Source organism: Amphiprion ocellaris, chromosome 11 (genome assembly GCF_022539595.1).
Source record: "Amphiprion ocellaris isolate individual 3 ecotype Okinawa chromosome 11, ASM2253959v1, whole genome shotgun sequence".
Lineage (NCBI taxonomy): Eukaryota > Metazoa > Chordata > Actinopteri > Pomacentridae > Amphiprion > Amphiprion ocellaris.
The window spans coordinates 13,936,597-13,963,784 of NC_072776.1; the positions used below are offsets into that span (position 1 = coordinate 13,936,597).

At 39.5% G+C, this 27,188-nt stretch overlaps 1 protein-coding gene across 1 annotated transcript; it reads left to right on the forward strand.

The window, feature by feature from the left end:
- The first annotated feature begins 1,813 nt into the window (after nt 1–1,813).
- Nucleotides 1,814–26,939, forward strand: htr1fa (5-hydroxytryptamine (serotonin) receptor 1Fa). The gene is made up of 3 exons (XM_023291981.3): nt 1,814–2,025; nt 23,379–23,493; nt 23,944–26,939. The coding sequence occupies exon 3, from the start codon at nt 23,945–23,947 to the stop codon at nt 25,139–25,141; it is 1,197 nt and encodes a 398-aa protein (XP_023147749.1). The 5' UTR covers nt 1,814–2,025; nt 23,379–23,493; nt 23,944; the 3' UTR covers nt 25,142–26,939.
- Nucleotides 26,940–27,188: the final 249 nt, after the last annotated feature.

Here is a 27,188-nt window from a genome sequence, read left to right on the forward strand (position 1 = left end):
TTGACTGAGATGCACACACACACATACCTCAAAATGTTCACAGGAGATGAAGTTTAGTTTGTTTCAGCTGTTTGTAGGAGGCTTTCCTCTGAGTTTATGAGCATCTCCAAAGCGAGAGAGTTGCACACAACACAACACAGTGGTAACTTCATTAATTCCTTACAGTATAACATTATCCTTCACGATGAGACAGGTTCTAACAGTAAATAACACTGTGTATCTTTCGTCATTTGACAGGTGAACGGTCACACACAGAGTCATAGCTTTAAAGCTGCAGTTAATTCATTTGTAACAGAGCCGAATCCTGACCTCCATCATAGCTGGTTATTAAATATTTTTCTGTCATATCAAGTTTTTTACTGGGGATATTTTTCTGTTTTCCAGCAGGATATTTGCAACAGCGATGCTATTGTGTGTAGGACAGAACTGCCGATATTGAACTCATAAATAAACTATGGATGTTTTGCCTACGGGTTAATTTTTTTCCCCTCAGATACTCCCCAGCATCTCCTCTCCTGGGCTACTGTGAACAGTGGTCACCCTAATAACTAAAATATTAACAGTGCTTGTAGTAGTTTGTGCACGTCAGATAGTTAATAACTTTTGCTGTGTGTTCCAGTCTGTGCAGGTGTTCGTATTGAACACAGAGACACACATGGGACCGTTTCTACAGGATATATCAGCTGCTTACAGATTGGGCTGTAGCACCGTGTCAGTGAATATTCCTGAGGTGTGTCGAGCACGGTGGGCGGACGCAGCACAGGATTTCTGGGGATTGTAAACCTTCCCACTGAATCTCCTCCAAAGTCTGACAGCGACTTCTTCAATTACGACTCTTTTAATGGTGAATTATAAGGGTGTGGATGACTGAGAATCTCCTCGTACAGCCTCTCCTTTTAAGAAGCATTTGTTTGCATTTCCTTGAACTTGTGCAGTTGGAGCACTTGCATAAAGAGGATCCACAAGGGCCACGGATTTAGGTGGATTACAAAATGTACATCATGTGTACCTGAACATGGTGAAGCAGCGTTTTCTCATTATGCTCCACATATCTGGAACAAACTCCCTGAAAGCTGTAGGTCTGCTCCAACTCTCACTTCTTTTAAATGACAGCTCAAGACTTTTCTGTTTGCCACTGCTTTCCTATTATAGCTTATTTTAAATAGTTTTAAATGCAAACCGTAATTTTATTTTTTAATGTATTTCTAATTTTCCTGTTCTTTTCTATGCGTTATGTTTATCATTTTAATTGTGCTTTTTATGCTTGTCTGAATGTTTCCAATGTTTTTCATGTTTTAATGTGAAGCACCATTGAGTTGCCCTTGTGTATGCAATGTGCTATACAAATACAGCCTTGCCACATTAGTTTTCATATTGACATGGTTTACAACTACCATCTATACTACAGCAGCATAACAGCATTCCAGAAATTCAGTTCTGGTTGTTGTTTTTTATGTACCACCCCAGCATTTTCAGTGGCCCCCATTTTGCCAGGTTTATGACAAAATTCAATCATTAAGTGGTCAATTGTTTTTAAAGTTTTGGCATAAAAAGTCTGTTTGTGAGTAAACACCATTAAAATCGACTAAATATCCTCTTTTTGACCCTCTTAACCCATTTCCACTATGTAGGCTCCCAAATTAGGCTCCATGAATAATATATGGAGAGATTAGAATAAGGTCACAGTGAACCACGGACACACGCGCGATCTTTACGGCTTATCCGGCCAAGTTTTAAAGAAAATAATGACATGCTGGAGACAACGCTTGTCTCCTTATTCGCCTTCGTTACTGGAGGGCTGTTATTACTCTTATCTTGTCTTCACACCTCCTCCTTATTGACGCACCTCTCTCTGTCTATGCCCAAGAAGCGCGCTCCCGCCTGCGCGTCCCCCCTCTGTCGGCACACTGAGCGGGTGTCGGCGTGAACGTCGGTGAGCTGTGAATGGACATTAATGGGGAATGTAATATTCTTCTCTCACTGCCTGCTTTCTTCTGTCATTTCCATCCCTGCAACGGAACCCGGGTAAGTTTATTTTCTGCAGGTTGGACATTTGTTGAGAGACAAGCTGCTGTGCATTTTTCTTTCTTTTTTCTTTTTTCTTTTTTTTTTTTTTTTTGGAAATTCACAGATCGAAATTGGAAGTACTTTCTAGACACAGATAGATCTCTGTGCAGCCTAATGGGTGAACATTTGGCTTAATTGATACCGAAGAAATATGATGTCATCTTAATTGGCTTTGGAAAATTTCTGCTATATTGTCTCCGTGCATTTAGAAACCTAAGCAGAGCCTCCACCTTAATGCTAAGCAGAACTGTTTTCTGGATTGAATGTTCAAGACTTTGACATAATCTACGTTTTCATGTTTATCTTTCAAAATGTTTTGAATTATTTCACCTGTGGAGTTAGATCCCCTGATTTTCCATTTTTATTCAGTTTCCTCCTCTGAGATAGAAGACAGTGACTTCTGTACAATAAGACTGTGGTTTTAGTTATGTAAGAGAAAACAATACATTTCTAGACCTTTTACTATATTTGATATTAACTGACTATTGCTCATATCTCTAATAGAAAGGGTTCATTAAGAGAGAGCAATAATGAGGAGATTCATCTTCTTCTTAGGAATTCATCTGGAAGCACTGGCTCTCTAGTGGCTGCATGTGTGTTTGTGAATGTCCAGCATGTCCACATACTGTGTCTGCTCACAATGAGCTTAATATCCGAGGCAGATTTTATTAAAAGTTAGCAATGTGCTCTCCACATGCCTGCCGAAATTCAACTGGGACTCTGTTCTGCGGCAGTGAAACGGTTCTTTGACCAGCTGCAGGTTCACTTGCTTTGCCAGACCAACCCATGGAAGATCAAGCCCACAACATTACGTCTAGTGTGATCAAGAAGGAGGAGTGTGTGTGTGTGTGTGTGTGTTGCAGCATCTGTGCAGGATTCATTTACTGTCAGAATGGGGTGGTGTGATAAAGAGACGGTGGGGCTTGAGAGACTTCTAAGCCTTTTCATGTAGTTCTGAGGACCAAGCGTGCACTGACTGTGTGCGTGCTTGTGCCACCCTGTCGCCACACAAGAACATCAATACTTGGCCATTTGGTAAAAATTAAGATGAACTTAAATGGCAAAATGGCGAAATTAAAAAAATCTTCCCTGCACATGGCAAAATGGTAATTATCAGAGGAACACTGTGGCCATGGAATAAAGTATGCTCAGCACATGGTTATGGTTATGCAATGAAAACATTTGGCTAATAGTGAAAGACTGCAGTCAATAGAGATGTGAATGTTATAACTGCAAGGCTGGGCTCGTCCCAAATGTCCTGGACACATTAAATGCACACCCACCAGCTACTATCTCTCTCACTACATAAAGGACATAAAGTACATCTTCTTTCTCTGGCATTATCATTGCTATGGGAAGTAAATATAGATGCAATTCCCATGATAGTAGGGTGGTCCATGAGTGGACATAATCAAGTGTCAAGCCCTCTTCAGAGGCTCAAGGACAGCATTGAGGACCCTCTTGTTTAATAACTTGAAATATTGTAGAAGGTCTCCGCACTGGGCTCATTTTGGCCGAGGAGGCACATTTTCTCAAGGTATTTAATTACAGCGGGGGAGTTATCTTGGAAAGAAAAATAATGGCTACCAATGATGAGTAGGAGAGTCAGACCAAGGACGCATCGTGCTGGTGATGGTCTGAAGCCATGGAGCAATAAGCATTCAGTGTAGCTTACGCTGCAGCTCCCTGCCAAGTGCTGGGGAAACACCAGTCCCTCTTTTTAATTCTTCTAAACTGATACTTAAACTCAGGCTGTCCACTGATACCAAGAACCATTTTGATGCCAGTGGCTGTTTTTCCCTTTTCTTACATTTAAACTGTACATACTATATTAAAGCTGGGGTAGGCAGTACTTTTCTGACTTCTTTGGGGGGAAATTTTATAATCATCTTTGAGCATATTGTAATTTAACTGGTCTGAGAGGAAACTAGACTTCTGAAGCTCCTCTCTGCCTTGTTTTCGAGCTTTCAAAAACAACCTGTGATAGGAGACTTCAACCAATCAAAGGTCTGTTCACCCACATCAGCGGCGATAGAATAAAGAGCGACAAAGTCCACAATGAGAGCAGAATATGGTGGGAAAATGGGTTATATGGAGAACTTTGACTGGGTTTTCAAATTTGAGTGCAGCCACAAGTAAACGTTAACTTTGACCTTGACTGTATTTGCGCATTCGAAGTGCATTGGAGCATGGGGAGAAGGGCCTCAGCTTGGCTCACATAACAGGAGTTTCGGATGCATTAATGCTGGTTTCACTGCTCCTGACAATTGGAGGAGAAATCTGGTGTGGGACCTTGGTCCTAGCTGATGTACAGATTCAATCTTTCCCCTCCCGAGTTGCTCACAGATCCATCCAATCCAGCCCAATAATATAAAACATGTTTAATATCTATGAGTTAAAATCGAGATGGTTATGATTCCCATGCTAGCATCTAAATCAGTGGACACTCTTGCCAAGCAACGCTGAACATTCTGACCCTCGAGGCTATGAATATGAAATCTCATTTTTCACTCTTGCTGAAGAATAAACAGCCCATGCTGACTGCATCTTTCTAACTATTTTCTCATCCAGACTTGTTAAGCCTTCTGCTTTGGTTTTTTTTTTTCCAACTGCAAACTATTATTAGCACTGCAGCAAGTTGTAGTCTCTATGTTGTTTACCGCTATGAGATCATGTGAGGTGGTGCTCTGCTCCCCGATTGTTCCCTCTGGCACCATAATCCGAATAAAATCCCGTAGATGTAGTCTCTTATTTACAGTGTCATTGGCGTACATGTCTGAGATTAGAGAAAACGATATCTGTGAAGTTTCTCCTCGTGTGTGGTGCAACCAGATTTCAAAATCTGTTACAACTTTAAAACTCCTGTAGCATGAGCGAGGTCCTAGGACAGGTAGGGGAGAGGAAAAAGCTGCAGGAGTGGGACTGCACTGTCAAATTTTCACATTTTTTTCTAGTTTTCTGCCTATCCCAGCTTTAAGTAGACCTTTATGCAACATTCTTATATGTTTAATATGAAACTGTAACCACACATGACTTCAGTATTATCATCAGAGACGCTGGTGGCAACACTAGTCCACCATTTATCTTCAAGATACACTTGGAGACACAGTAGAATAATGTGCAAACCAGTAATTGTAGCAGTTGGATTACGATAAATGCACCCAGGTTGCTTTAATCACATTTCCTAAAATTGTTTTTCATGCTGCTGATCCTACCTGCTTCAGCAAACAAATTGTCTTGCATATTAAAAGCCCCCTTCAAGTTTTTTTTAACCATTTTTAACATGTCCATATGGTGTTTTTTTATATGACAGAAGATGTATCATAAGCAAAATAAGCAGTCAACACCATAACTGAGAATTTTCTTGATTTTTTTCTTGAAATCTTGAACTTCAGTGCATCAATGACAGCCTCCAAAACATGGATTCAGACCTCCTGGGTTTCATGTGTTGTGAACATAAGCAACCAGCCTGGAGGGGTGGGGCTTTCTCTATCATTATTCTTCAAACAAGGTTCAAACATGTATGGCTGAATTAAGCCAATATTTCAGCCTGCCATTGTGAAATGCCGAGTAGTTTTACAGTGTTTACAGCCGATCACAGAGAAACACTGCTCATTTTTGGAGCGATAAATGGAAAACCTGCAGGTTTCCATCTCGCACTATCTTCATAGCTTTACTCATGTACTGTATTTTCAACCAGGTTCTACAGAAATTAAAGCAAAAATAAACTCCAGTGAATTCTGCGGTAAATAAAGCAAACACCATGAGAGCAATTAAAGCAATCAAAACATGAAATATGAGCAGACCAAAAAAAAACAAACAAAAAAACATTTGGCAACAGAAGCTGGAAAAAATATAATACCGTAGTCAAGAGTGCAACAGTATAAACAGAAGCACATGTCAAGCACTCACAAAAGCTCTTCATTCCACTAATTCACCCAGAGTGCATTATGGTAGCCCATGTGAGAAACAATAAAAGCATCCTCACAACTTAGTGTAAATCTGAATATGGCACTGATCTTTGCACATTGTTGACCCCAAACGTGAGAAGTGAAGTAGTAGTAGTTGAAAAATGTGGACTCAAAAGTGGGTATTGGGTCATCGTGCAATGATTTATTTATTTATTTATTTATTTTTTTTTTACAAACTTTGAGAGGTGGATGTCTATCTCTGACAGGAAAACTACCAGACAAAATACAGTAGATGAGTCGAACTGAAGGTGTAGAAGATATGGTTGCTTGTTCTGACAATGATATTCAACCAGTGTTTCCTCTCTGTTATATAGAATGGGAATGGTGTGTGGTTTGTGGCCTGATGGATTTAAATAATGAAGTTTATTCATCTGAAAAAGCACTGAAATGGTTATAATATGTGCAGTTTATATAGTTGGTACACAGAGAAACACAGCACAGCTCAATGTTTTTAATTAGGCCTGCTGTCTCTGTTTTTATAACACTCAATACTTTGCTGATACTGCCGTTAGCTACTTGCTTTACTGATAAGATCAAATAATGCTACCACCTTCAAAGCACAGAGAGGCTGATGTTCTTTGATTGGACAGGAGTTGTGGCTGTTTCTTTACTCTTTAAATTCAGTTTGTCCTTGGATGTGACTGAGCTGTCCTTACCTCATAGCATAATTTCATTATAGGACAAATGTGGTTTGTGTCGTTTCTCTTATTGTCCTGTCAAGTTAATTAGATTGAGACTGGTACATTTTTAATTAAAGTCTTGGCTTACTTGTTTTTTTTAGGAAAAGGCTTGTCTTCCTGTTTTTCTCTGCCTACTAACAAAGCCCAGACATATATCCAATACACAGCCTGTCACTGACATGTCACAGAGGCAAGAGCCTCAATCAAAATTGGTCTGGATACATCTTACTTATCGATGCCTTTTTTAACTTTTCTGTCTTTTTGCACTGCCTGTTGTGAAAGGAACTGCACAAATGCTTTTCAGCTACCTTAAAACACTCATAGCCTTCAGGAATCTATGTTTAATTAATTGTCACCAGTCCATGGCAGATGAGAATTCAAATTCGGGGTTCTTACGCCAACATTAGCTGCCAAAAGGAACCAAATGCTAGACAGCTGTCATTGTTTTTTTTCATGCATCTTTGAAGACATTTGAAGGCTCTTCAAAACCAAGACAGCAGAAAGCAAACAGCAATATGACCACAGGGTTCTTCTTTGCCTTTGTGTGAGAGAGAAAGACAAAGATAAATACACATGGTAATAGAGGAAGAAACAAATGGAGGGAGCACCTATTTGCTTGTCTTAGTGGCAAAAACTAATTCTGGGGATTATAGAGCAACTGACTATGTAAAAGTGAGTACTAACTCTGAATAACCTTTAAGTGTTAAAATAGTCGATGTGAAGAGATCCTCTATCATCTGGCCATACCTAATAGAATGGACTCTGTCCTGGACCTTGAGAGATGGTCTCTCCCTGTGGCAACTTGTATGAAATTGACTCCTAATGGAACAACAGAAAAAAGTTTAAAGCCCTACTGGTGGCACCAAAAGCAGTACTGTCCATTACACTGAGTGTTGGAAGGAATCAACAACACACAATACTAACCTTGTTGTTGTAGACTCCTACCAGTAGGAGTTTAGGTTTAGTTTGTTTTTATGTTGGAATGGAAGGATGGGGTCATGTACGTCCATCCATCCACATGTTCTATGTCTGCTTAACCTCCAAACAAGCAGTTTAGCAATGTGAACCCTGTGGAGTCCTGACAGTCCTTTTTCATTTTCCCCAGAGAAAATGGACCAGCCCAGCTCCAAATTTTTTTCTGTCATTCTGCCCCTTTGGAAGCTTTAAGCTCCTCTAAGTTCCAAAAGGTGCCAAGTCATTAAGTCATGTTTCACAAATGAAACTGCAAGTGAGACTTTACCCAACCAGACACAGAATTCTTTTCTGTTATATTCCGTACTTTGCACCTCCTTTTGTGTGACCAAAAAATTCTTGCTAAGCTGGAGCCCATTTCACCAAATTTGCAACATGCAGTCAGTGAATGGCGGCATTCTATCATCATTTTCCACCCTGTTAGGTTTGAAACATTCCATTAATAGAAAATGTTTGTACTTGTGAATCATGCATAGACATGTCAGAGGCCTGTACGATTCACAAATGTATTTGCAATTTCTGAGCATCGCCACCAGTTAGTAATCTGTGTGTAAATGGTGCTTTTGTTTTGTGAAATGGGCTGCTGAATCTTGAAAGCCTCAGTAGCATTACAGACAACTTGTTTGTATTCTGTTCCCAAGGAGACTTTGATTCATTTTATCTTCTACTGCTACGTGTTTTCCCCTTTGTTCTCCATGTGTAATGGCTCTATACCACCCTGAAATAAGCTAAAGGTGTTACTCTTTATCCACACATTAAAAAATAAGTTGTTTTCCTATGCTTTCTGAAGTCACAGTTTTCAGTGTTCTCTGATCTAATACCCATTTTAACGGGATACCATCTGGGCCTTCTAGCATTATTACAAATACTTGTTAAAAATAATTTGGTTTAATGATGCAACAAGGCTGCTGGTGAGGTTTAGTTTAGGCTTCAGGCAGCAAAATGACCACTGAAAATTGGTTTGTTTTACAATGAAACACACATGGACAGGGAGCAATTGTGATGAAGGATATGTGATCGATGATCATGCATTTATAAAAACAGTGTTGATCTGCTGGTCTGAAATACTTTGTACAAGCTGCTTACAAGAGCAAACAGTTGGATGTATGCCTTTCTTCCACATTTGCATCCTGCCATTCCTTTTCCATCTGTCAAGCTTTGATATATTTATTAAAAATAGATGAAAAGCTGAACAAACAACAAGCACAAAGAAGCTTGTGGATGCCGGGAACTGTTATGGTTGTGCTTTACAAATACTGCAGAAAGGTTGCATTTCTCCTCAACTTTTGAAGGACAGACAGACTTACCAGCCACCATCACACATTGAAAGCAGAGTTGCTTGGATGGCAAAAAAATCAATTTGTCAGATGGAATTAGCTGCAGGGCAGTGCACATCTTTCACTCTGCCTACATACAGCATCTGCCTTTATGTAAAATAGCCTTTAAAATAGGATCTCACAATCTGCGCTCTATTATACAGACTCAACAGTCATGAAAGCTGATAGTTGAAAGACAGGCTTGTTCATTTGATTAGTAAGCAGAACATTGTTTGTACCCCTTTCTCTCGCTTAAATATTAGCCTTGTGTGTCAAAGAAAGGTTAAAATGAAGATGTATTCTTCTTTGTGTAATTTTTATTCATGTTAGATTGGTACAGATTTTTTGTATAAGATGCACCTTTTTCACAGCAGTTGCTAAACATTAAAGCCTATTTTTTAAATGTGTGGAAAAAGTCAGAGATGAGAGCTAATGCGGAATATTATTGCTTAGTGAATTGGGAATTCAGAAAGGATCAGGGGCACATTGTAGTCCAGCTTTGTCTGCTCTGTACTGTAAGCAATGCACTCCAAAAAGGATTTTTAGTGCTGCTCTAGCAGAAGTCCTACAGGTTTGAATACAAATTTACCATTGGCTTTTCCCAGGGGCTCTCTTCAGTTTGGGCTGAAACAACTTCCAGTTTAAAAGGTCTATTAATTCCCTCTGCTGGCAGTTCCATTTCAGCTCATTTTCATCTGGGAACAAAAGTTGTGCATCAGTTCAGGAGTTCTTCGTGGACCATTGAGGACAAAGCGGCTGAAATATTTCTGAATGCCTGATAAATGACGAATACTTGATCTGATGTTGCAAAAGTGATGCGCCCGATTTTAGTGCCTCAACTGATTCACGAGTGAGGTTGTTTGAAAAAAAAAAAAGCATCTGATTGTGCGGTTCTTGTCCATTAGTCATCCCATGAGAATTTACCGTGACCCTAGCGACCCACTGCAGCTACTTTCAAAGCTGTTAACTTTGCATGTGTGGGAGGTTTGTAGATGCAGGCAAGATAATGCTGCATGAGTATTTCTGTTTGACTGCGTGTTCATGAGTTGTGGCATAACTGTGAGTATTATTACTTCTTGCAGCCTGCAACGCATTGCTATCGTTTCTGCTTCTAATTGATATACTTTGCAAGTGTCATCAAAGGGCACAACCACTTTGTATGTTGTGTGTTTTGGAAAATGTGTGTGTGTTTATAAGACATGGAAGATAAAAACACAGATTTGACCCAGATTTGGTGTAGATTTTTATTGTTCTATACCGAAAAGAAGTCATTTTCAGACACTATGTATTTTGAATTTTTTAAAAAAGGACAGTTATATCAGTTATAAGGGCTTGATTTGGGTTTTGTTAGTGGATAAAAAGATATATCATCAGATAGATTAAGGAAGAGGTTGCAGTGTGATGAACATCTATAACAGTTCATGTCACTGATGACTGCCATCATGAATTAAGAAATCCAATACCTTATTAGAAATGGCCGAGTCGGTCAATGTTAAATTTACAAGGAGCAGTCATTATGTGACCTCCTCTTTGTCTTGTTTAATGGCAGAACTGACCTAGTCTTTCTGCCAGAGTCATTTTAGAGGAATCCATAATTGGCTTTACATTATAAGTGAGTGTAGCATGCAGTGCAGTGATGTAATCTTGTTGCAAACTTTGTCAGCTCCAAGTGTTCATCTCAGCTTTAAGTGTAAAGATCTAGAAGCAATTACAACTAATGTGCTCTCTAATAAGTCCAAAGTAGACTACAACAAAATGAAGTAAATATATAATAAATGACAGGAATCTAAAATGTAACAAGCTTTGTTTCCTGTATCTCTGAATTTTCCCCAACAACATGAGCTGATAAAATACAGCAGAAAATGTCTCTGGCGACATGTTGGTAGCTGTTTTGTTTTTTTTATTTATTTATTTATTTTTTTAAAACATGAAATTTCCATTTCTTGGTTTAAATATTTCAGCCATTAGCAAGAAAAAAAGACTGCAAGTTCTAAATACATTCTTGAAAAACCTGATACTTACTCTTGTTGCTGTGACAACTACAGCCAATTATCAATACTCCGTATGTCCTATTCTTCTCCACCGGGACAAGAGAACCGCATGTCCACATTTGGAACCGACCTGTCCATTTGGAGATGGCTCCAGTCTGCAGAAATAAAACTTTGTCCACTAAAACACTCGAGAGCTTGTGTCAACACAGTAGTGAAACTCCAACAATAGAATCCATCAATCTAGCATAAGGAGGCACGTTATTGGCCCAGAATTTATTCTGCTGCATGACAACGACCACAAACATAGAAATGCGAAGAACAAGCGAGATGAAGAACTCAGAGTCCTGCACCAGATGGTGTGACTCCTGCAGAGCCCTGATGGCTACACTGTAAAGACACAAAGGCACAACAATAAGAAACAGGAGCGACTGAGACTGCTCAGATCCACCAAAAAACTGTGGAGAGTTCAGAAAGATAAGTGAAACGTGTGAAAGTATACCTAAGAAAACTGGTGACATTTTAGATTCAGAGGGGGGCCACAACAGAAACGGATTGATTTGGGTTTTTAGTACTGAATAGGCCAGTGTCAGCCTGTATAAAGTTAATTTTTTTCCATTAGATACATATTTATTTTGTGAAAAGTGAGAATTCTAAAAGACTAGTGGTGGATTTGTTTGCAGTATGAGCTATGACACTTACTCACTGTTCCACAATAATGTAACTGTTGTGGACTATAGTAATTCATTTCAGGTCACTACAGTTCAGTGGCCAATTCAGGTCAGTACTGGATACATTAGTTATTTTACACAAATGCACTTTTGGGGGGAAAAAAATCCTTTATATCAAACATAAACACACTTAGCTCTTTGGCCTGTGTAGTATACTGCACAATTCTCTTCACTTCTCTTCTCTTCTCTTCGAAAAAAAACCCCAAAGATTATATATCATTGCATCACATTTTGTCTAGAGGCCCTTTGTCTACACCCAAGCAGCAGGGTTCAGTAGTCTTTTGAATCCAACCTCATACAAGATACTAGCCTCGAAATTTACTGAGCGGCTACAAAAAACACAATGAGAAGCCCTTTGTTCTTAAGCTTGCTTACTTGCTGAAAAAATAGCTTGGAAAGCCAGAAATCTCTAAACCTTATCAAGTAATTCAATTGGTAGTTTGTAATTCATTCAGCCCCTTGCAGCTATGTCATTCTTAGCATATTTCTATTCTAAAGTTGCATGTTTCAGCACTCACAGCCTTTTTCTCTCACCTTGCGGGTTCTAATCATTCATCTGTTTCCAACAGAGGGGAGTATGCAGCTTGAGCCAGCAGGAAATCTGATGAAAATTTAACCATCTTTCTTACCGTTTCAGAGGGTTTTATCATTTGTTTTCTATTAGGATGTTACTAATAGATTGCAGCATCCTTGTATCCAAACATTTGCATATAATTAAATGCACAATGGGTGCTAAAAATTGATTTTATAGCCTCTCTCCTGTCAGGCATTAATACTTCTTCCATCATCACTCTAATTAAAACATTTTTATTTTAAAACCAAAATGAGGGCCTGTAACCTTGCAACTGAAAACACTGGTTAGTTTTCAAGCAAACTCTGGTATAATGAACAATCAACCAGTCTTATTTTTATGATAACGTTAAGATTTTGCGGTGATTGTCTGTTTATTATGTCTATTCGTTCCAATGACAATAATTGAGTTGCATATTGAGCAACAATCTGTTTATTTGAAAAACATTCTAAATGATCCATTTCGTTGTATTGATGTTTCCTTTATGTCTGTATGAAACAGAACTAGATTACAGAATACTGGAATAAAGAAGGAAATACCTTTAAATAACTCTGAAAATTGCATTTTCACATAAACAGTGTTTTTTTTTTCCATTGGAACTCCCTATAATTTAGCCCTTTGCTCCATTGCTTCCAGCCAGTCCATTTACACTTGCAAGGTAACTCGTGTGGAAACAAGCAAACATGGGCAGAAGATATTAGCTCCTGCTGGTTTGAGGAACTACGAATGAGGTGCACTTAAATTAAATCCGTGTGGCTGATTAAGTCAGTATTGAGGGTAATTTAGATACACATTCATGATGTAGGTGTGGCAAAATGTTGGTTCAGTGCTCACACACGTATCTGCTCTACTTTTCATCCATTTTCACCAAACTGTTAGTGAAATGCAGAGAGAAGCTTGAATAACATTCCATGAAAGTCTTTTTTCCCTCATGATCCAAAACTGGAACCTCACACTATATATATATATATATATATATATATATATATATATATATATATATATATATATATATATATATATATCCACTTGCACTCTGATAAGTGCCTAATTCCTTTTTGAGAAAACACAAAAAAACAGGCAGAAACAGGAACTGTAACTTCCACAAATGTGGACTCCACATTAGAGACAGTTGTCTGGCATGTTTGACTTGTTGCTTGGTTTCAACTGTAAAATGCTTGGTTAAGGCTAGGAAAGATTATGATTGAATTTTTTTTAATCGTCTTTGTGTATCAAAGTTACGTATTTAGAAGTTTTTCCATTAAAATAATCATTACCCACCTTAGAATGACTTAGATATAATTCAGAACCACTGCTTCTTCTTGAATGCGAAGCTCACATAGTCTCTGACTGACTCTCGACTCATCGCTCCCAACTCACTCACTCATTGTTTTATGGCTCTTGTCCAGGTTGTTTTCTCTTGACTTGATCCTTGCTTGTGTTGTATCTACTCTCAGATGTACGTCGCTTTGGATAAAAGCGTCTGATAAATGAAATTGTAGAACTGTAGAATTGTTTGGTGGGAACGCTCAGTCAAGCCCTTGTCTGCTTATTTTACTCATGATGTGTATTGCAGCATATATGAAAAAACATTTTACGAACAAGTTAAGAAGGTAAAGAACCCTCGCTTTAACCAAAGGGCGTCTTTAACCTAACCCCTATTACAAATCTACAAGTACTTCATGTCATTTAGACCCTAAAATTGCTTAGCATGCTTTGGACATTGTAGGAGCCAATGAGCATTCTACATTATAAATAGGAACTGATCTTTGTCTGGGCAGGTGTTCCACCCGGAAGGAAAAACAGTTTTGATCGCAGAAGAAGCCGCTAAAGAAGCCGGTAATGATGAATTGTTTGTTTTCGATAAAGACTGTTGAGCTACAATTGTTGGGAGCAATAAAGCACAGATTATTGGAATCGCAACATTTGTCTCGGCTCTCTTCATCAGAATGCGGTAAAGTTTGTAGGCGCGTCAACTTTTTAAATCCGAGGGAAGCACCTCAGGGGCTTCAAGCATTAGCTTAGCTTCTACAGACGTAATGTATAAAAATTAATATTGTATAAAAAACAAGCAAAAGCCATCAACAACATTTGGCAGAGAACAAACAGGTGGTGCTTTATCTCCTACAGACATATTACTGTTAGAGTTGGTGAATATAATCAGTACACAAAGTGAATAAACCAGAGCTGGTGGAAACCAAAACAGAACTACAAGAAAAGTAATTATCACAGTAGGGTCATTGTTGGCCACGCAACACAACACAATGCAACACAATGCAGAGCAACACAAAACAACGCAACACAACATGACACACTGTAATAAACCAATTTCCTGAGGTAATAATAAGTGGTAGTGGTGGTTTTGTGTTTTGCACCTTCTGCTGATGTTTGTTACTCTAGCAAAAGTGCATGCACAAAAATTAAGCAACACTGATCACATTTAACATATTTGTGTGATATGTGAGATTCTCCTCAGGATCTAAAATTGTAATTCATTAAGACCTTAGTTCTCCACTTTAACACTATGGTAAGTGGATATAATAACTGTAGCATGTTGGTATAATCCAGTAATTATAGAAAGCTACACACCAATTATGTGAAATATTTAAATAAATATTCTCATTACCTCCAAATACCATGTGGCTCTTTAACCCTAATTTGTTGTGAGATAACAACTCCTGCTCTTTCCTGGCAGTTACTGTAGGCAAACAGATTTCTTTGAAGTAAAATGGCACAGCTCCAGTGTCAAACTCCAGTTTCTCTCAAGCTTAGCCTCCTGACAGCCCACCTCTTTATCTCAAAATTATCTAAGAGGCTGTTAGTAATAATGCAAAAAAATATAACACAAGAGGAATGTATTATTCCTGCCTTGCCCACCTACTTCTTTTGTCACACGGCTGCACTGTATGCTGTGTTTGTGTAAAGACTCTTCCTACACCCATGAAGCTGGAGGATGTGAGTCTCAGGAGAAAATATCTTCATTTTTCCAAAGCCAAATTAAATAACATCTAACTATCAGATATATTATATAAAAGAGGCAACGTTATCCATAATACGAACTTTACACTTTAGTAATTTATGTCTCTTCCAACTTAAGGTGCTCTTCGTAATTAATGACCTGCGTACAATTTATACTTTAGTGTGTAATACTGCAAGGACCGGCTGCTGCCAAAACACCTTTTAAAAGAGTCTGAATTATGTAATGAATGATAAACAGAGAAATAACCATCTTAATGTCACAGTATATTGCTTAATGATTCAATAAACTCCACAGACATTTTCAAACATACACGCAGGTTTTTATTGGAATCTATTTTGATTCATTATTGAAGTATATACTTGGAATGTTTTTTCCTTCTTCAAGTTTTTTTCATGGTAGCAATTTTCTGTGCGACAGTCTTTTTCTTGGGCATCATCCCAACATTTAGTAGCTCATGAGGACACTTCCAAGTGCACCAACTTTTTGGTTTTAAAATATCTGCAGCAGTGCTCAAAATAAGTCAGGTGATGTGATGTTTCTGAGGGTGAAATCACTCCAAGTGGGCAGTATTATTTATCACAATGAATCACAGAAAAGACAGCTAAAATGTCATATGTTTTATTAAATGCACATTTTTCTTGATATACTTAGATACTTTTGAGGGAATAAAGTGTAGCGTGGGATAAAACTTGACCAAAATGTCTTTTTAAGTCCTTGTGAGATTGAGTTGATAAATTCTACGTCGTAATGTTCTCAACAGATCTCACTTGACTCATATTCTACCTGGCTGGCTGTAGATCCGTCTTCTAGATTCTCTAAAAGTCTATAGCAAGAATATGCTATACTAATACAGTGCAGAGAGGAGTGTCTGTTATTTAGCCTGATGTAACTGACATAAATGGGATGTAGAAAGTACAAGAAACATCCCTCATTTCGGTGATTTTAAAGTACAATTCAACTGCACCACCTCCAAAATGACACTTATTAGAAAAGTGAACTTCATAACCTTCATGAAGATCAGGGTTATTGCAGGGCTGTTGCACTAGACTGCATTAGTTCTAGCTTGATGTACCTAACAAACTGCCAGCAGAGTGTGTTCTGTGTGCTAGACTCACTTCCCTCAGTAACCTGGTGATTTGGACGAGGACACAGAGGCAGGATTGGTGGGTACTTTGCTGACAGGATGTTCAGCGATGTTGAGAGGAAAATGAATTTCACACAATTATGTGTGCCCAGTGCCTCCCTGCAATTTCACCGTCTCCCAGATGCTCGGCTGTTTGTGCGGTTGTTTAGATATGTAGGGCTGCGTGCCACAAAGTCAGAAATGTCAAAATCCTATAGGGGGCTTTAATCAAGGTAAACAGTGGATTAACGTGTTCAAAGACATTGTGCTTTGATTCTGCGCTGTCACACTGCAGATTAAACATGCCACCAGTCACGCTGCCTTCAAAGGCACCCAATCAGTTGACAGGGAAATGCCTTCATGCTGTCTAAAACACTCTCTTCCTAAAACGCATTAATTTTAAACGCTGCATAGACTGTTTTTGGCATTTATTGTTACAGCCACATTAGACCTGCATTACTGATGGATCCAAATAAGTGTTCTGGTGGGAGATTAACTGTAATTCATTGCTCACCAGATAAAGGCTTTTGCTTTTTTCTACAATTATAATAACATTTTTCACAAAATCCAGTTGTTGTTACACATAAAATCATCAAAGTGCATTATGAGTTACTTGTTAATCTACTGCTAACTTTAAACTGTAGTGGGATTACTGTACAATGAGGTACTCCATTTTTTTAGCTGTTTGTTTCTCAAAATCTTATATCTGCAATGCGACTCATTGTGACAATATTTTAACGGTTGTGCTGAGGCACTCACAGCATGTGGTTAAAGTGGCAATGTTAAAGATTTTGCTTTAAATACATGCCTTGTTAAGTCACTATATATCCCAAAATGACAATGTTAATTGAGCCTGTGACCCACTGATGAAATTATATGAAAGTCCTTGCATTTCGAGTATTATGAAATTGCTGTCTGTGGCAACATGCCTGTGCAAAATTACCAGCTGTGAAGAGTCAGTGATGCATGTTTCATCACCCAGCAGTTATCTTCCTGCCAGTGGGTAGGAGGAGCTAATGTGACAGACTCTTCAACCCACCTGTGTGATAGTCGTGTACAGTTTTTTTCTCTGCCTCTTTCCTCCGGAGACATTATTTCCTTTGGCTTTCATTAGTGGTGACCTCCACTGACGATGTCAAAAAGGTCAAACTGTTTGGCTCTTTGGGATGTAACAGTCGCAATTACCACTTTTCATCAGAATGGAACAGAAATCTTTGAGATTGTCTCGTAACGGTCCACAGACCATGGCCATTGTCTTAATTTATTATAGAAAAAGTCCTCAGTGACTTGTAGTACAAGATGTCCTTATGATCTTCCCCCAACTTGAGCCAGAACCTGAGTTTTGTTGACAAACCTTAATGCATGTGAAGCTAAGGATGCAAACCAGTCTGTGTTTTGTTCCAGCCGAAAACTGTTTAGGAGTAAATGAGGTATTTTCGCTCATAAAGGTCATATTCAGTCTCTGATTTCACTGTGGTGGAATTTTGGCCCACACATCTTTGCATAACTGCTTTAGTGCAGCGTCATGGGCGAGTTTGTGAGCCCACCTTAAAATCTGAGCATCTCAGCATCTCTCTGGGGTTCAGGCTTTGCCAAGACTGATCCAAAATTGTAGTTTTATTTGTTTTGAGTGATTCAGAAGTGGACTTGTCTTGCTGCATAACCCAGTTATGAGCTTGAGCTTCTACTCACAGATTAATGAATTGACATTCTCCTTCAGATTACAGCAGAACTCATGGTTTCCTTAATTATGTCCAGCCACCCTGCCTCTGAAGCAGCAAAGCTTCTCCACAAAATACCACCTCCAGGATCAAGAATGTTCTTTTTAAGGAGTTTTACTGACATCTAATGTAACAAGACTCCCGTCTTACCAATGGCTTAACTCCATCGAACATTTTTCCAAAAGAGTTGAGGGTCATCAAGGTGTGTTGTGGCAAAATGCAGATGAACCTTAATGTTCTTCTGGGTTAGCAGTGGTTTTTGCCCAACCACTCTCCAGTGGATCCCCATGTTTTTCCTCAGTGCCTTTCAGACAGTGTAATAATGAGTGCTGACCTTTATTGAGAGAGGCCTACACTTCTTTGGATGTTTTGCTGGATCTTTTGTGACTTGCCAGAGAAGTTGTCGCCATGCTCTTGGAGGAATTTTGAGTTTTGTCGGCCACCTCAGGGTAGCTTCACTTTTGTTCCATGCAGTCTCAATTTATAGATAATGTCGCTCACTATGGATCATTGGAGTCCCACAGCCTCAGAAATAGCTTTGCAGCCCTTCCCAGACTAATCTATTTCCATCACCTTCCTCCTCATCTTCTCTGGAATTCCTTTTGACTTTGGCATAGTGGGCTCCTCATGAGATCTTTTAGCCAACTTCATCCTTTTGAAAATGGCCTATTTAAGTAAGGATCTGACTTGAACAAGGCTGGTAGGAATCAGATCTGCGTGTGTATAACCCAGCTGCAGCCACTTATTAATGCAATTTAGTATTTTTGGATTTAGTAAATAATGTAACAAATCCTTTTTTCACAGCCTGATGTGATGTCACAACAGGATAAGCTGAAAGGGGCGAGGGCCGCAGCTGCCCAGCTGGATTTTAAATCTGCAGACACTGAAACAGCCCTTTTTGAACACGGTTAAAACCAGGAGTGGCACAGACGTGATAGAATTTAAGACCTGTGCAATATGTAGACCGAAAATTTTAAATACACATTCTAGGGACATATTGGAACTTTTAAACTTGTATTTTATGTGTAGCCAGGTTGCCTATGTGTTATGTATTTTTCTTTTAAGATCTTGCACAGATTAGTACGAGATACATGCAAAAACAGAAGAAGTTTGGGATTTCTGTTATACACTATGGCGCATAGCTTCAGTCCGAAAGTGAACAATAGTGAAGTTTATATGTATATAGCATCATATTCCAGGGAGCCTTAAAAAAGATCTTCATTTCTTACAGATTGTGTATAAGGGGCCCAAACCAAGTTCACGTGGATTACAAAAGATATTTGTACAGACTGATACAGCAACAACACACCGACCTGTTCTACCAGTGCACATACTGTACCCTGAGAACTGAGCATTGGCAGTTAAATATTGATGAGAAACTAGGTGCATAGTCACATCTTCAGGATTGCCCAGTGAGGGAGAAGGAGTCAATGATCTTTAAGTATTGAAACACGTCAGTGGACACATATTATTATACCCAGCAGTACATTTGGATATGTGTCCTAGAGGCGATCTTCAACACTGAACAGCCAGTAACCAATATTACATTACCCACAGTACAGCATGAAAACAACAAATTGTACTACAGCTGCTCCGTTAGCGCCGGTGAGTGCTTGAACCACTTCCATCAAATTCAGTCCTCGGGGGGCATCTCGCCAGCTAATACCGCTATCTGCATGAAGCAGGTAGAGAGAGCTACCGGCGACATGGTGTGCATTTGCTTGTGCTGAGCAACCCCAGCTGTGACATGCATAAGGGGATACAGTCTGGCTTCAAACGAGGACACAGGTCACTGAGTGAGAACAGTGACGGCTGCAAAATGCCCATGACAGCAATTCCGAGCTCGAGGAATAATGTGAATGTCAGCCTTTTGTTCGCGCAGGTGAGTGAGTATTAGTTAATAAATTAGACGTAAACGTGTAATTAGCCCATATTATCATTTAGTCACATGTTCTTGCTAGAGTTCTTTAATTTGCATAAAATGCTCTCAACTATGACAGTGTGATTAAATATTAATAAGAGCTGAATGGAGAATAGAACATTGAAATATTAGGGAAATGTTTGGTACATGCAGTCAGCCCATGCTGTGCCCTTTACTTATTCATATGATTCATTGCCATTCCTTGAAAACACAATTTACTATGTTGCTTTATCACATTTTAGTCGAGGGTGTTTTCCTGTCGCAGAAAGCTAGAGCAAATGTTTCATTTCTGTACGACATTTGTTCCTCTTAAACACAAACAAACAACAACAAAAAACATATTTCACCTCCTTAGACAGTGTTCTTTGCAGCTATTTCTCCGGCCAACTTTGTCATTTACCAACACCCCAAAATTAAATAGATACAGCTGATGAAACCAGATGAACAGAGAGATGCATCAGCAAATGAATGTGATGTGCTGTGCCCTCATAGTCATTTATTTTGCATCTTTCCAGAGCTGTCAGTCACACAATCCGCTTTTTCACAACTCTTCCCCCTCACAACAGCTCTTGGCAGCTTGATGTCCTGCCTGTTTGTGCTTCAGAGATTGTGCTCCATGTGACAGCTGCAGCTATCCGGTTCTTGTAAGAGGAGAAACATGGAGAAAGAGAGAAAAAAAAACTTTTTTGCTGATTGCCATCCTTCTCAAAATTAGAGTGAAGATGATGTTTTTTCTTATATCAAGTATATAGATGTGTTTTATGCACAGTACATTAAGGTTTGCAAGTACTTTCATGTTTGCCTTTGTGATTTAGCTGAGTGACAAAAACTAGTTGAAGATAGATGGATCAAACTCTGTGGCATCATCCCTAAAAGTTGAGCAAGTACTTTAGCATGTTTCTGCTTTGTCAGCCTCCTTGTAATCAGCACTTTCTGAATCTAGCCTGCCGAAGCTGATTCTTACAATGCTGCTGCAACTTGATATTGCAGTCACATAATAATGTTGCTGCTCAAATTTTTCGATTTTGAAAACATATAGAGCTATTTGAGTGCCGAGTAAATCTGCTCATACTAGATAATGCTAATAGAGCCCATTAGAACTTACTGAACAGTGTGTGGTGTCTGGTGGCTCATTTATCTTATCACAGTCCATCCATAATGAGCAGATGATTGTGAATAATAAGAATAATGCGGCGTCACTGTAAAAACACAAACTAGAAAGTTACAGCGTAATTTGGAAACAATGTGGCAGTGAGTCAGTAAATGAAGCTGTTTCTCCAGTCTGCTGAATTCATGCAGTGGGGTTTTTTTTTTTTTTTTTTTAAGAGTAAAGGAGATCAGAATAGGCCCGACTCATGCTGGCTCACTGGAGCTTATCTTCAGATGGCCTTGAACAGTGTGTGTGTTTTAGAATGTTTCAGGACAAAAGCGGATGATTTCTTTGTTGCGCACAATGACAGGCTGACACCGTTCATGCATACGTCAATCACTGCATATGCATAAACGCTCAGACACACACTCTCCAACAACACTCCTCACAACAGTGCCCACACTGTATGTATAAATATATGTTTGGGCACAACACTGGAAAAACAGTTTTCAGATGCACAGCTGAGAATACAGCAGTACAGTGACAAAGAGTGCGAGAGAAACGCAGCGGTACTCATCATTTATCTATCTGCACAAAGTAATCTGCATTTTAAGTACTGTTCCAAACTCATTTGAGGGCAAATGGGAGGGAATGTAGAATGTAGAGGCAGAGGAAGGCAATTTTATTGTCTTTATATACTGAAATAGGTATGAAGAAAAAGATACAGCTCGCTGGTTTACTTCACAGTAGCAAATCAGTTTGTACAGGATTAGATTTCCCTTTTAAATATATTTTTCAGACAGTGTGGCATAATGACTCTTCCCAGCAAAGAGCCAACTTTATTAAAGTGTTGGTGAAACTTCACTTTAGGAAGTAATTGTCTCCTACTGAGCCTGAAAATCAGTTATGCAGCCTTTCCTAACACCCCAAAACCACTGTTTTCAACACGGGGTCTGGCATTGTCAACAAGGAGCTGGGAAAAGTTATATTGCCTACAAACTGCATATACAGCAAAAAAAAACAAAAAGTATACATAATTTATTAGGAAGAAACAATCATCCAGAGGGTTCTTTGTGTCAGCATGCTTTTCTGAACAATAGAAATCTAATTTTTTTCCTCTTATACAGTAAAATCACTGCTCTAAGCGGAGATCTTGGAGGTGACTCAGACTGGCTGAGGCATGGCCAGTGCCCACACCTTGAATGAAGTAGTGGAACAATACTCATCACATGCCTCTGCGCTGTTCGTGGCGAATTTCACCTACATATTATATAACTCTAATGGCGATTTCACCTAGATTTTGCTACTGTTGCTACTTGGAGCTCCTCATTGTCCTCTGCAAATTATATTAGCGGGCACTTTGCCATATGTTACAGTTAAGTGAACAGAAACAGCTTATCTCATTGAGCTGTCATGTAGCCCTGACACCCCACTCACCCACCCACCCAGCCCCGGACCTGCCGCCTGGGATTCCATCGGTCTCAGCAGAGACCTGACAGTTTGGCTGCCTCTGCTCGATCACCACATTAAGTAAAAGTACTGTAGTTCTTGTGTTTCTATAGCAACAGTTTCCACTCATGTCTTCAGGATACTGAGCAATGCGGAGAGTGAAGGAGAGCCGCAGTGACAGTCGTATCTGTGCGTTCTGATTTAATCATAGTGCCTGTTGCTAAATTAATGGGTGACCACTACACATTACTCACTCAATACCAAATAGTTACATTTTTGGACTGAAGCTGCTGAAATCAAAAATAATTGTTTGATATTATTCCTATTTCTTAAAATGTGCTTATGGCACTAATTTCATTTTTAAAGTGTTTTTACGCACATTTTAACCTTAGCACATTTTAAAAGCCTCTGAAACTGCACCATGTTATTACACAGAACTCACATTAATCATATTATTGATAAATATACTGAACTGAATTACTATGTTTGATGATAGTTAGAGGTGCAGTAGTCACTTTTCTGAATACTCAATGATCAGCCTAAAAGCAGAACCACAGGTGAATGTTCAGAGAAAGCCATTCTTGTGAACCAGATGTGTTTAAGTGCAAACCCTCTTACAAACAAGCTTTTGAAACTCTGTTCATTGCATCTGTAGTGATTTTTACTATTGTATGAGTGTAGCTGTCCGCTGTACCTTCACTTTTGTGCTGTTAAGTGTTTTTTCTCGCTTCAGTCTTCTGCCACTCCCATTTCCTCTCTCTTTCTCACAGTTTTCCTCTGATTCTTCTTCTCTTCTAGGTGTTGATGAGCAGCAGAGGTGATGTGATGGCAGACCTGCCTGGTAGGACAGATCAGAGCCGACTATCTGGTGCACACTGAACCGACTGGATGCAACACTTTAGAACTTAGACAGGTACAACTGGACCACATATGTCTTTTACTTTTAAACTTTTGTGTGTAAGACAAGATTTTCAGAGCTCTGTCAACCACGTCATACTTCAAGACCTTGAACAGAGTCTTTAAACTCCATTATCTTTAAAAGCACATTTTGAATGAAAGCATTCTGTTCATCCTCTTTGACATCTTTTATGTATGAAGTGAGAAAAGCCAAATCACTGCCTATGAATGTTTTAAAAAAGAAGAAGAAGAAGAAGAGATGGATGAATATTCTAATTCTGCCAAAGTGAATTTTACAGCATTTTAATTTCTTTACTCTTTAATTTCATGCAAAATTGTGGCCAGATTACAAAACAACAAATAAATCTAGACTATAAATTATGCATTTTCTATTGCAAATGCATTTTGAACATCCCTAACCTTCTTATATGTCTAATGCACAACTCTGTATCCATTTTGCTTGCAGAATGGATTTCCCCAATTGCACTGAAGAGGTATTTGCCACCAACAACAGCAGTTGTGCCTCACTTGAGACCACTAAACTCCCCACCAGTAAAATCTTGCTTTCCATAACCCTGTCTGTGTTGGCCGTTGTCACTACATTCCTCAACTGTCTGGTGATCACAGCTATCGCAGTCACTCGCAAGCTGCACCACCCGGCCAACTACCTCATCTGCTCACTAGCAGTGACCGACCTGCTGGTGGCCGTGCTAGTCATGCCCTTCAGCATCATGTACATCCAGAAAGAGAGCTGGGGAATGGGCCCGGTGATGTGTACCATCTGGTTAAGTGTGGACATCACCTGCTGCACATGCTCCATCCTGCATCTCGCTGCAATCGCCATTGACCGCTATAGGGCCATCACTGATGCGGTGGAGTACTCTCGTAAACGTACAGGGAAAATGGCCGGTGCAATGGTGTCAGTGGTGTGGTTCTTATCTATCCTCATCTCACTTCCTCCTCTACTGTGGCGGCACTACACCGAGGATGGAGACGATGAAGACCAGTGCATCATCGTCCACCATAACATGGCCTTCACTCTGTATTCTACACTTGGAGCATTCTACATCCCCCTGCTGCTGATCCTCATCCTCTACTATAAGATCTACCAGGCCGCTCAGACCCTCTATATGCGCCGTGAGGCTAGCAGAGCTAGCCGTCACTCGTGCATGACCAATGGGAGCATGATCCCGTCAACCTACCCAGCTGGTGATGGCGATGTCGACGGAGGGCCTCGAAGTCCTGAGCCCGTAAGCCCACCAGAGAAATCTTACTCTGAACCCTCAAACGAGGAACCTCCGCGCGAACGTGTGCGCGCCCCAGCAAAGCCTATCCACGGCAAGTCACGCCGGCGTGAGACACGTAATGAGTCACGCCGAAGCCAGTTCCAACAAGGACCCCGAATCTCAAATGCACGGGAGCGCAGAGCAGCATCCACGTTGGGGTTGATTATTGGGGCCTTTGTCATCTGTTGGCTGCCGTTTTTTGTCAAGGAGGTGATCGTCAACACTTGCAGTTCTTGTAGCACCTCAGTGGAAATGGCTGACTTTCTGACGTGGCTGGGCTACCTTAACTCTCTTATCAACCCCCTCATCTACACCATCTTTAATGAAGACTTCAAAAAAGCTTTCCAAAGACTTGTTCGGTGCAGTCATTACCTCTGATAGTTAGTTATGCATGACTAAACCCATAAACCATGTAACATACACATGTAACAGAGAGTGAACAAAACTAGTGGCTTGAAGTCAGAGAATACTGACTGAATACTGACTCAGTGTGCCTGAGAAGGACTAATTTCACTGAGGAAAAAGGAGTGACACTCCATCAGCCACTTCAACAGCCTAAATGGCACCAGCTCAGCAATGAGCTTTGCAGCAAAGTTAAACATTGAAATCCAAGTCCTGCTATTAATAGAACAGCCGGAGATCTCCTTGATGTTAATTGGTGTGTGTGAAGGGACACTGCCATGTTGGTTTTGAGAAAATGGGCCATCACTGACCTTTTTGAGGTCTGGGTTTTGAGCATTACTGATCAGCCCCATTTAAAGGTCTTGAAATAACTGACCATTATGTCTGTTCCATCTAATGACCTCCCTTCTATCAAGTTCACGCTGCTGGCTAAAAACCAGAACATGTGTAAAATACCACAGCATACCAAGTTGTTACTTTATGTGGTCATAATGTTGCGGAGGGTGACTTTTATCTGACTGTTGCAATGATCATTAACAGAAGTAGTTGTTGAAGACGGTCTGTATTCAGCCCTGCATTACATTTCAGCAAATATTAAATATACATTTGTAAATGGTTCAAGCTTCTTGTTAGGTAATGGTATTGGTACTGGCTTAATTTATCTGACAATCCAAAAGTGGAACGATAAGGGATGCATTTCAGTACCCATCCCATAATATATAGTACACCAGAAAAAGATGCTGTTTTTCCCAACACATAGTTTGTCAAATGCAGTCAGCATACCAGCATGTAATCCTACATTTGGTTGCATTTTGCAGTTTTCAAGCCAGCATAGTTTTCTGCCATTGTTACTCACAATCTTCTGGGCAGCTGAAGCTATGTCACACGTCAGTATGTCCTGTGTGATTATAAACGAGCTTGAGAGAGGGCACGGGCAGAAGACAGCTCATTTTGCACTACAGACTGCCACGAATAAATGAGCAAAATGACCAAAGCTTAAGGCGCAATATTGTGATGAAGTAGTATGTCCCAGTTGTGTGCATACTGCATGCAATAGTGCATACCATGTAAAGGCAGCTGCAGTATGTGCTGAAAGTATTTAATCTGAAACACAGCTATGGTCTAACGTTCATAAACTTCATAGTGCCCAGCGTTAACATACCATGTTTAAAATGTTTAGGAACAACATTTAAGAATGTCGTCAGTATGAAGAAATTGTTCTGGGATCTTGGGTCATACCATTAATAACACATTCTGGAAAAAAAAAACAAGGTTACCAATTCAAAACTGAACTAGTTTCAACTCTCACTGCAAAATTTCAGCTGTACAAACAGTTTAGGATATCTGGGTTACAGGTTATACAAGACACTTTATTTAATATTTTTGCACAGCATTTTATGTCATTTCTTAAGATATTTATTTATTTATGGTTAGTGGAGTCATTAAACACCTCATCCTGCTCAACTCCCACACCATGGGCAGGATTAGGTTAATGAATGTGAGAGTCATCGGTGGAGAAATCCTCATTACATTACTCCCACTCAGAATACTTGGAATAGAACTACTATTTCTTTACTGCCTCCAAGAGGGCACATGGTAATGTAGATGGAAATATTGTGGATGAGTCAAGTGTGAGGGTGTACTGTATGAGAGTGAGATGATATTTGGTGTGTCATATACTGTACTTACAATCGTCTCTGACAGTATGAGCAACATACCGTCTCTTCTTTTGTCTTTCACTGTCTAAATAATAATAAATGGTCCACAACTGAAATGATGTGTAAGTATTTTCTTGTGACACATTTGGACAAATAAGTGAATTGAGGACAGTGTGTTAGCATATCTCGTGTTTGTATGGAGAAAGTGGTAGCAGGGGCAATAGAAATGATAACTTAATGATAAACTGCATGTGTAAATGAATGTTATGTTATATTACATCAGTCTGCTGACTGGATGGGATGTTTTCCATATTCTGGTTTGATGGTGCCCCCTTGTGGTTGTCTGAAAGATTTCAGACTCACCA